The 12,232-nt window shown below is 37.6% G+C and overlaps 1 protein-coding gene and 1 pseudogene across 5 annotated transcripts; both read right to left on the reverse strand.

The window, feature by feature from the left end:
• Positions 1-1,151: 1,151 nt before the first annotated feature.
• On the reverse strand, positions 1,152-11,877 carry LOC107873045 (cytochrome P450 CYP72A219; the record flags this gene model as incomplete). Of its 5 annotated transcripts, none has more annotated exon segments than XM_047414930.1 (5): positions 1,152-1,347; positions 1,685-1,823; positions 10,049-10,212; positions 10,395-10,660; positions 11,093-11,877. In XM_047414930.1, coding segments are annotated over 3 exon segments (397 nt in total), but the record flags the coding sequence as incomplete, so codon positions are not given.
• Positions 9,509-9,639, reverse strand: LOC124899943 (annotated as a pseudogene).
• Positions 11,878-12,232: the final 355 nt, after the last annotated feature.

Below are 12,232 nucleotides of genomic sequence, written 5' to 3' on the forward strand. Positions count from 1 at the left end.
CGGAATAAAATACAAAGAAGGACCGTTAGAGTTCGAATATTTTACCCTAACCAGATGATAGCGACACCCCTTTAAGATTAAACTCTGAACTCTTAGATATGATATAAACCTTTTCTTAGGAGTTTGAGAACCACCCTCCCACTCAATAACTGGCTCATTAGGGAATTTAAAAACAACCTTATGGGTCTGGCAGTCTAAAGACGCGTAGCATGAGTGCAACTAATCCATCCCTAATATGACGTCAAAATCAACCATGTCTTACTCAAACAGATCCACCAAAGTTTTCCGACCGCCCACAGATACCACATAACTCTTATAGACTCGTCTAGATACCACAGAGTCATCACTGGGATAGAAATAAAAAAAGGGTTCGAAATACACTTGGGTACGAAACCAAAATCCCATTACTAGAAAAATAGGCTATGGCGATAGTTCTCATACCGTCTTTATAGGCACCAAAACCGTTCCAAAAGATATATAGCGACGGTTAGAGAACCGATGCAACTGAAGGCATTATATTAGGTGTATAGTGATGGTTTTTTGCGATTGTTAGTATGACCATTGCTATATCTAGTCTTTCGCGATGGTTAGCAAAAATCATCACTATAGCTACATCTTTAGCGATAGTTATTACATTAAGCATATGGCAACGGTTTATATGGTGTTGGAACGGTTCAAAACCGTCCCTATATATCTAATATTGCGACAATTTATTATATGTTGGGATGGTTTTGAAGCTATTGTGACGGTTTGACTATAAAACTTTTTTAGACGGTTTTTAAGCTATTGCGACTGTTTGATTACTGTTTTGATTATAAAACTTTCTGAGACGTTTTTTAAGTTTTATAGGACAGCTATTTTGTAGGCTATTGCGATAGTTAAACATGAGCAATAGCAACGGTTAATTGTGGCTACTGGAACAGTTATTTTATGCTATTAGGACAATTATTATTAGACTATTCAACAATATATTATGCTATTGCAATAATTTTATAAAGCTACCATGCATAACATATAAAATGTACATATATGTTAATCATCAAGCGTACACTAGTAACTATTAATTCCTAAAATGTCAACCAATAAGAAACCAAACATTTTTTGACCATTCAAATCTCTAATTAAGCACATTGCTGATGCCGACACCTTGATGAATCTCTCTGGATTGAACTTACTTGCATCTTCACCCCATATCTCTTTATCATGATGCAATAAAATCACTGGCAAAGATATTAGTGTACCAAAAGGTAGAGACAATTCTCCTAATACAATATCTTCATTCACATCCCGGATAAGTGTTGTTAATGGGGGATATTGCAGTAATGACTCATATAAGGTCATCGTTACCTGCAACAAAAGTGTTTCTCCTTCAGTTTTATCTTAGCAAAAAAAAGACGCATAGAAACTTAACATTACAGCTACAGCCACCGTGCTCTGGTTAACTGCTCCCTATGATCAGGTCGCTAACTTTCTTAATCTTCCATACAGGGCAGATGCCAGCCCCATGATTATCAAAAGAAACTCACACGTGCCCCCCACCCCCTCGTCATGGCATCTTCTATTCCACTATAAACATTAGTGTCACAAAGCTCAAAACTTTTCATATTCAAAAACTCAAGCAACAACAGTAACAAAGTAGAAACTCATGGCATATGAATTAAATCAGCAAAACTGAAATACTCACAACTTGTAGACAATTTAATCCATCAAAATCTAGTTCCCCATTCCCAAACACTTGCAAGACTTCTTCTCTGGCCTGAGTCTGCAAAACTTGATACTTCTCAATAATACCATAGTCCATAGGAGCAACACTGATGTAGTTTCTTGGCCAGCAAAATAAAATAACTTACATTGTTCGATCACTTCTTCAATTCTAAATTAAACATCACTCAAGACACTACCAAGTCTTCACTTTTTCATTTATACACATCCAAACTATATCAACAAATGATATAAACACAAGTATCTTTGTAAGACCCTGCAAATTTTCCTAGTCATTAAAACTCTTTAAAGCATGTCAAGAGAAGCTCCAACACTTAAAAAATTTTGGCTAAGTGTTAAAACTTAGTCTATTTTAGCCTTCAAAAGTTGGCATTCTTATTTCGTAAACTTTACGTCCATAAAGGTTTGATATTTAAGTTAATCCATTCTCAAGAATGTCAATAGGGGTTCCCGAATGAGTTTTGAATTTTTTGGACCTTGTTTAGACCAAGTTCTAGTGCCCAAAATAGTGGACCAACGCGATCTTGGCGCGCCACATCGCCTATCGCGTTGGCCAATATTTTTCACGAATGCCAGTCAAAAGTACTGGGGTTCAATGCGATCATGGCGCGACGTGTCGGGTATCGCGTCAATGCCATTGATGCACCGCGTCGACCAGCGTGTCAGTACCCAGTTATCAGTCATTAAAACAGCTACAACCCCAAGGTTAATTCAGTCTTTTCCTACTCTTATATAACCCTACAACACGAGATTTAGCTATTGTTTACCCCTATATACTAGTTTTCTCTCAATTTTCCTCAAGAACACGCTTAGGGTTTTCAATTGAATATCCAAATTCAAGAAATTCCACCATCAATCTTTGTAGAATCAAGAACTAAGGTATGTTAGATGTTGATTCTTGGGTTCCTTTCACCCAAGAAGTTCAAGAATTATTTTTAAAATTATAAAGTTTGTGTATTTATGAGTTTTCATGATTTATGTGAATTGAAGTTCATGATTATGTGTTGTTGAGTTTATATTTATGATTTAGACTACAAGTTTCAAGAATTGATTCTAGTATGTGGTGAATTTCATCATATTCATAATAAGCCCCATAAGATGGATGTTGATTGATGTAACCATGTTAATTGAGTGTGTTGAATGTTGTATGACCAAAGTGTGCTCCCCATATGTTTGATAAAATGCTTATGTGATGGAAATAGAGTCATTATAGCATGTTGACAAGAAATCCCCAATAAGTTAATGCATCCCAAGTGTTTGCTGAAAGGCCTTAGTGAATGAATTATGATATGTTGCATGCATTCCTACTCATGTGCATTCCTTATTGAATGAATTATGAGATAATAGTATGAACTCTCTATACATTTACATGTTAAGACTTCCAAGTGCTTGAAGAGATGCCTCATTGATTGTGTTATGAATGATAGCCTATTGTCATGTTATGTATGAGTTGTCCTATCTTGTATTATTTATGTTATCGTGTCCTAGGGGTATTTATACCCGATAAATTAGTTGTTTGTCTAGAGCCAGTGTCATTTTCAAGATAATCTCAGTCATTCCATGATTAGTAGTACTCTTAATCAGTTACAAAACTTAGTAGAACTTAGATAGTTATAGAACTTAGGAAATCTCAGTAATCTCAATATCAGTGGCATTCCAGCTTCAGTTCAGTAATCAATTCAGAACTCAGTAATATTTTTTCAGTCAACGAAACTCAGTAAATCCAGTTTAGCTTAGTCAAACAAGTACGATCAGTAACAGTTTAGTCAAGCCTAGTATGATCTAAGAAATCATTTTAGTGTCTTTCAGTTGAGAGTAGGATTCAGCACCGAGCGAACCTAGGGATGGGGGCTCACCCGCTAGATAGGACTGAGATCCTTAGAATCAATCCCTAAGTTACAGAACTACGTAGCCAGCGTAGGCATGAGATGTCACCCATTAGATAGGACTGACATACTCCGGGATCACCCACTAGCACAGGACTGATCTCAAGGGTCACCCGCTACATTAAGACTGACCCCATAGCAGTTGTCTTTACCCGTGGCACAGTACTGACACACTTCCAATTGGGGTTACAGGTTGGACCCCGCTAGTTCAAATTCGGGGCATGTCAGTTAGATGACTACCTCCCATAGTCTTAGTTTTAGAATTAGTCTCAGTAAAAAAACTCAGCTTAATAGCTCAGATTCAAGACTGTTAGATACAGTCACTCATTAGCATTATCAGTGGACTCAGAGATCACCCACTAAATAGGACTGATCCCAAATACCGTCAATTAGTATTAAGTACCAATATATTCAGAGATCACCCATTAGATAGGACTAATCTCAGATATAGTTATTAAGTTTTATTAACCTCAGATATCAATATCAGTAGATTCAGTTATTCAGTATACCAGCATTAGTAAACTCAGATGTCAGTAAATCAGCATTCAGGACTCGATATTTAGTGTCACTACGATCTCAGTTATAGTTTATGCATTCATGCATGTATCCTCATTCATCATACTCAGATTATTTAGTTAGTATAGTTCATGCATATTAGCCCTTGCATTTAGCCTTACCCCATCTAGCACACTAGTACATTCTCATGTACTGATGCACACTTTTCTCTTATGCTATGGTGTCTTATACCATAGGTTTAGAAGCACGGGATCTTGAGCACCCTTAGCAGTTCAGACTCAGTCAGCAGCAGTAGACTTAGTAGTGAGTCCTCATCGTTCGAGGATGGTTCTATTATTTCATTATATTGTATTAAATTCAGTATTCTTCAGTAGATGGAGTTGGTTGGGGGATTGTCACATCGACTCCATAGTTCAGAAAGTTTAGAGGCTTTCAGACTAGTTGTTCAGACAGTTGTTTTAGTTTTTAATATTGTTAAACTTTATTCAGTTTTATTTTAGTATTGAACCTTATGGCAAGTTTCCGCTAGTTTTCCATATTTTTTAGTATATTATGCAGTGCTCAGTTACAGGTATCAATTAAGGGTTAGCTTGTGGTCCTTCGGGATTATAAGCACCGTGTAGCATCCCGGGTAATAGACTCGGGGCGTTACAAACTTGGTACCAGAGCCTAAGGTTCAATAGTGTCCTAGGGAGTCTGAAAGCCGTATCTAGTAGAGTCTTATACATGGGTGTATTACGCACCACATTTATGTACAGGAGGCTATAAGATGTTTTAGGAATAGTTTCCCTTCTTTCAATGTTCTTGTCGTCCGAGTGAGTATGAGCTTGAGCTAATTCTTAGCTTAATCCACCTTTTTTTTTTATTTACAGAGTATGCCTCCTCGTAAAGCTAATGCCCATAGGAATGATAACCAGCCACCTCAGCCCGCAGATCCTTTGAATGAGAATATGTCCCGTACAGCGTTTCGGGCAGCTTTTCAGATGCTAGCCCAAGCTGTGACAACTAATGTTCAAGGTAACCGTCAGGTTGCAGCCCCACTTGAGCAAGATGGGGGTCTAGTCTCAACCAGAATTAGAGACTTTATAAGAATGAACCCGCCAGAATTCTTTGGGTCTAAGGCAGATAAGGACCCACAGCTTTATCTCGATAAGGTGAAGAAGATCACCCAGGGTCATGCATGTTTCTGAAGAGGAAAATATAGAATTGGCATCCTATAGGCTGAAGGATGTTGCTGATGATTGGGTAGTGATGTGGAGGAAGAGTAGAGGGGAGGATGCAGCTCCCATGACTTGGCAGATATTTCAGGAAGCATTCTTAGATAAGTTTTTCCCACTAGAGATGAGAGAAGCTAAGATAGAAGAATTCATGAACCTGAGGCAAGACTCCATGACAGTGAAGGAGTATTGTCTCAAGTTCAACCAATTGGCTAAGTACGTCCCTGATCAGATGGATGACCCTAGAGCAAGCATGAGTAAGTTTGTGACTAGTGTGTCTAGGGTAGTGGTTAAGGAGTGTAAGACTGCTATGCTTAATAGAGACATAGATCTTTCTAGATTGATGATGCACGCTCAGCACATTGAGGCAGAGAAAGCTAAGGAAAGAGAGAGAGTAAGAAGGACAGAACAGGTAGTTTTAGTTATTCTCAGCCAGAGTCACAGGGTGGTGATTATTCTCAGCATAGTTGGAAGTTTTCAGTCCTAGCTCTATCCTCAGCTAGTGTACCCACACCAAAATTTAGGAATGTTAGTCATGATGAGGCGCCAGGCTCCAAAGCCTAGGGTAATGTGAGAAGTGAGCCTACCTATCCGCTTTGTGAATAGTGTGGCAAGAATTACCTAGGTATGTGTAGAGCAAACAGCGAGGTATGTTTTAGATGTAGTAAGCCAGGCTAGAGGCTGCGGGAGTGTAGAGAATTGGCTCAGAGGGGTAAAGATATGCGTCAGCAGGGCGTAACTACCAGTACCACTAGTGGTCAATGTCGGAACAAATTTTATGCACTCCAGACTCATCATAATCTAGAAGGTTCCCCTAATATAGATTTGGGTACGTTATAAGTCCTTTATCTTCATGATATGCATTCTTAGATCCTTTGCTCCCATTTGAGCTTAAGTTTTTAGCATGAGTTAGTTAGTAAAGCCAGCAAGTCAATTTAGCAGTCAGGCAGTCAGGCAGTCAGATTCTTATAGTTTGTTTCCTATCTTTCCGTCTAGTCATGCTATCAAAAATCTCAAGAAGGTAACTATTCCAAGATAGAAAGTCCTAGTAGTTGCGATTTCAGTTCAGTTCATGAGTCATGCATTATTTTCAGACTTAGTTATGAGCCAACTCGTGGGTGCCTTGTTCATCGCCTATCTCAATAAAGTAAGCATTCTTAGGAGGGGACACAGTGTCCTAAGGGGGAGATACCCTAGAATTCCCCGATGCTTTCATGTCCATAAATCCATTCAGTTCCATGCTCAGATTCCCCTTACAAACTTAGTATTAGTTATCATTACATATTCAGTCATGCTTTCAAGAGAATCAACTCAGTCAGATATCCATGCATAAGATATGCATGTTTGGTATGAGATTTCAGTATATCAGTGGTTCAATCATATAGTCATGTTTCAGATGTTCACGTCCGCTAAGTAAGTTCAGTCTATCAGAAATCTCAGCTTAGTCAGTCCCATTCGAGGACGAATGTTCCCAAGGGGGAGATATTGTAAGACCCCGCAAATTTTCCTAGTCATTAAAACTCTTTAAAGCATGTCAAGAGAAGCTCCAACACTTAGAAAATTTCAGCGAAGTGTTAAGACTTAGTCTATTTTAGCCTTTGAAATTTGGCGTTCTTCTTTCATGACCTTTACGTCCATAAAGGTTTGATATTTAAGTTAATCCATGCTCGAGAATGTCAATAGGGGTTCCCAGATGAGTTATGGATTTTTTGGACCTCGTTTGGACCAAGTTCCAGTGCCCAAAATAGTGGACCAATGAAATCTTGGCGCGCTGCGTCGCCTATCGCGTTGGCCAATATTTTTCCAGGACTGCCAATCAAAAGTACTGAGGCTTAACGTGATCATGGCGCGACGCGTCGGGTATCATCGACGCGCTGCGTCGACCAGCGCGTCAGTACCCAGTTATCAGTCATTAAAACAGCCACGACCCCAGGGTTATTTCAGTCTTTTTCCCACTCATATAATCCTATATCACGAGATTCAGCTATTGTTTACCCATATATACTAGTTTTCTCTCAATTTTCCTCAAGAACATGCTTAGGGTTTACAATTGAAGATCCAAATTCAAGATATTCCATCGTCAATTCAGAACTCAGTATTATTTCGTCAGTCAATGGAACTCAGTGAATCCAGTTTAGCTTAGCCAAACAAGTATGATCAGTAACAGTTCAGTCAAGATCAGTAACAGTTCAGTCAAGCCTAGTATGATCTAAGAAATCAGTTCAGTGTCTTTCAATTGGAAGTAGGATTTAGCACCTAGCAAACCTAGGGATGGGAGCTCACCCGCTAGATAGGACTGAGATCCCTAGAAGCAATCCCTAAGTTCTAGAACTACATAGCCAGCGTAGGCATGAGATGTCACCCGTTAGTTAGGACTGACATACTTCGGGATCACCCGCTAGTACAGGACTGATCTCAAGGGTCACCCGCTAGATTAGGACTGACCCCATAGCAGTTGTCTTTACCCGTGGCAAGGTACTAACACCCTTCTAGCTAGGGTTACAAGTTGGACCCCACTAGTTCAAATTCGAGGCATGTCTGTTAGATGAATACCTCCCATAGTCTAAGTTTTAGAATCAGTCTCAGTAAAAGAACTCAGCTCAGTAGCTCAAATTTAGGACTCACTAGCATTATCAGTGGACTCGGAGATCACCCGCTATAGGACTGATCTCAAATACAGTCTATTAGTATCAAGTACCAATAGATTCAGAGATCACCCATTAGACAGGACTGATCTCAGATACAGTTAATCAGTTTCAGTAACCTCAAATATCAATATCAGTAGATTCAGTATCCTAGCATTAGTAAACTCATATGTCAGTAAATCAGCATTCGGGACTCAGTATTTAGTGTCACTACGATCTCAGTTATAGTTTATGCATTCATGAATGTATCCTCATGCAGCATACTCAGATTATTTAGTCAGTATAGTTCATGCATATGAGCCGTTGCATTCAGCCTTACCCCATCTAGCATACCAGTACATTCTCACGTACTGACGCATACTTTTCTCTTATGCTATGGGTTCTTATGCCATAGGTTCAGAAGCATGGGATCGCGAGCACCCTTCGCAGTTCAAACTCAGTCAATAGCAGTAGACTTAGCAGTGAGTCCTCATCATTCGAGGATGTTTCTATTATTTCATTATATTGCATTAGATTCAGTATTCTTCAGTAGATGGAGTTAGTTGGGGGATTTTCCCATCAACTCCACAGTTCAGACAATTTAGAGGCTTTCAGACTACTTGTTCAGAGAGTTGTTTTAGTTTTGATATTGTTAAACTTTATTCAATTTTATTTTAGCATTGAACCTTATGGAAAGTTTCCGCCAGATTTTTGCATTTTTCAGTATATTATGCAGTGCTCAGTTACAGGTATCAGTTAAGGGTTAGCTTGTGGTCCTTCGAGATTATGAGCACCGTGTAGCATCTGGGGTACTAGACTCGGAGTGTTACAATCTTTATAGCAATACTTTGGTTAATGCTCTGAATGTGGAGCTTGTATAGGACATCATACAAGCGAAAGCAAAATCTCAACATGATTAAAGTAATTGAAGCACACATCATTGTCAGTTTGATAATGTAAATGTCACTGATCTCGGTGGAAATAGCAAACACGAGATGTATGTATGCAGTAGCAGCTTTACTTCTTTCCATATCAAACATAGAGAACGAAGGGGCAAGAATTTTCCATCTTCATCTTTTTTCCTAAAAAGTACATCATTAGTGCTAAATTGGTCTTATGTTACTTCTTCAAAGTTAAACTAAAGGGTATTTCAGTAACACTTTCCAAGAAGAGAAAAACTTCATTGTTATGAAATTAAACATATTCAACTTGTAGCAGTTTTTTTTATTGTTTAGGTATACTACTAATACTTCAAAAGATAAATTATCTAAATCCAACTGAACTCCACAAACTGGCCCGGTTGGTTCTCAATACGAAAATCTGATAATCAATTTAGGAAAGGAGTACAACTTTAGCCTTGTTTAGTATCCAGCTATAAGTAAATATACAAATCAAACACCAGCTAACACTATGATTAGTAGATACAACGAAAACATACCTAGTATAATCCCACAAAATGGGGTCTGGGGAGGGTAGAGTGTACATAGACCTTACCCCTACCTCGGAGGTAGAGAGGCTGCTTCCCATAATCCAGCATAGGGGCCGGCCACATGAACATAGGCTTCACTACCACAAATTATGACTTAAGCTCAACCACTTGGGCCGACCTTAGACAGGCACCCCTACTGAGTGCAATGGAGGTCACCAACCTAGGCTTAGTGGATCAAAAAATAATATATAGGAAAGACAGATAAACCGTGTATCCCCATAAAAAACATAAAGGAACCACTAAAAGAACTAGTCATATTCAACTTTCAAGTACAAGTTCTCATTCAATTTAGTCAATTCACAAGGAAAGAACTAGCAAGATCTAAAACAGACACCATAAATTGAGTTCTGAGTCCAACAAACTTTTCCATTAATGAAGTAAACAATGCCAGAAAATGGTTAAGGTCAATGTGTGGTCTACAAACAAATCTTCACCCTTTCGCTTGAATCTCGGATGTTCTTTCTGCTGGACCACAAAAATTATATGTCCAGTAACTTTATTAGGTTACAAGATACTATATTAAGTCAGAAACCACGATAGGCTATATTGTAAATGTTATTGTACTAACATGTTGGAGAAGACAGATGATCTTACCGTTTGATCAGCCTCTTCGGACAATGTAATTTTCTGTCCATTTTGCATTTGTTTTTCAACATGAACGTCGAGGACTTTCTTCTTCTGGATTACTTTTTCATCTTAGCAGTATTTGCTGGATTATTCCAGGGCCAACTTGTCTGATTAAAAGTTCATAACAGTACCTTCACAACCACAGAAACAAACCAATACAATGTAAGAAATCTAATTATTTTTTTCATTTAACCATTTCGTACTTATAAATGATTCAAACGCTATGACATACTTAAGATTCCATAGACAGGAAAATATTTTTTTAAAACTCTGCACACCATTAAATACCACTATATGTGAGAGAGATACAAACCTGCTACATTTGAAGCAAATTACATTACATGCTAGAGATTTGACTTTGAGGTCGAGGCAAATTTCTGTTAGGTTGGAAACTGTTGTAAGTTATCAGAAGATGTGATAGTGGGCTTCATCGTGAAGGGAGAACCAGTGAAAGATGCGAGGAGAAGTTCTCTGCCATGTCTTATCAATTAAGAATACAAATAGTTTCATAAAGAGTCACCATCATGAATGCATCCGTCTCCATTCCGAATTCTCCAGGTTCAAGATTTCCAGCGTATGCTATGCAAGAACATAATAGTTGTACATTATGATAATTAAATCAGAAAATGTACTTACATTACATGGAGAAAACCGATAAACACACACATAAACACACACAGAAAGAGCAATGAAGAAGGACACATTGATCACCTAAATTAAAGGCATAGAGATTGAATTTCTAACTTACATGGAGCAGTTTTCACAGAAAGCGTATCGCAATATAACTAATATCGATATACCTTTTCAAAAGATGGGGAGAGAGTAATGAAAAGAGCCTAAACCTTGATAGTAACTTTAGAACACAGCACAAGCAACAGAAAATTTATGACCACGTAAAGGTTTAATACCTGAACATTACTTTCTTCCATTAGTATCTCTTTGGCCTTCTCACATAATGCTCTTACCCAAATTATAGAAGAAAAAGATTAATTGCCAAGGTAGTGAATCTACCTATGCCATCTCTAAGCATATGTTGAACAAGTGTTGCTCTTCTTGGATGTGCAATGTATACATTATGCACAGTTGGTCAGAAGTATCGAGACAACTGAATGCCCTCGTTTTAAATCATGGACATCTTCTCCAACACTCTCTACGACCCTTCAGTTAATAACCCAAGTTAAAGAAAGTGTGTTTTCATGCTATGGTGCACAAATTACAGGTACAAGGGAAAAAATCAATTCAAACATAAAGACTCAAAATTATCAAAATTATGAAAATAATCTTTTTCCTCAAGCAGACATGTTGACGGTGTCATGTCTGCTTGAGCAGCCACACTCTAAATTATTAAATAGGAGAATACTTATTCCAGCCTCTCTCTGAGGTTATCAAATGAAACCATCAATAGATGCGACATTTCAAACTTACTACGCTCGCTCTTGAGCTGCTGATTAAATCAGGCAATTGTACAATTCTAAGAATAAGGTAAAGCAGAGTTGCAGAACACAAGAGGGGGGAAAATAACACATAAAATATTTGAACAAATGAAAGACTAAAACCAGAAATTTATTACATTCCTTTTCACATACAGAGTATTACAGTTATGTCTTCTCATTTTATCAAAGATTTATCTGTTAGACTTAATTCGATGAACTGAACTGAACTGAAACGAAATTTTGTTAGACCATAAAATATCTGTTAGCCTTAATTCGATGAACTGAAAAGAAATGATTTATTTTTTAGATCACAAAATTGATTTGGACAACAAAACCCACAAAAATAACCACTTTCACAGTAAGTTCAATCTGATATGTTGAATATCAGTATTGTATCCCAAAGTATTGAGAAGGTAATAGAAAATAGGTAGCTAAATATATAACTGATACATAGCTAATAGATAATTAGTACATATCATATTAAATAAAGTTTAGTAATGTATTTGATACATTACTAATTGAAACATTGTTCTGTATATGAAACTTAAAATCAGTTGCATTGTGAGATACATAACTCAACGGTTAAGTATTAGTTACTATTTATCTATTTAGCAATTTGTGAACTGATACATAGCAATGTTTGTTTACCTTCTATTTATTTTGGACATTATTGGTATCTGACGTTGCACGATTTATATTGACACAATCTTGATAATCA

This window comes from Capsicum annuum, chromosome 6, assembly GCF_002878395.1.
Source record: "Capsicum annuum cultivar UCD-10X-F1 chromosome 6, UCD10Xv1.1, whole genome shotgun sequence".
In the NCBI taxonomy this organism is placed as follows: domain Eukaryota; kingdom Viridiplantae; phylum Streptophyta; class Magnoliopsida; order Solanales; family Solanaceae; genus Capsicum; species Capsicum annuum.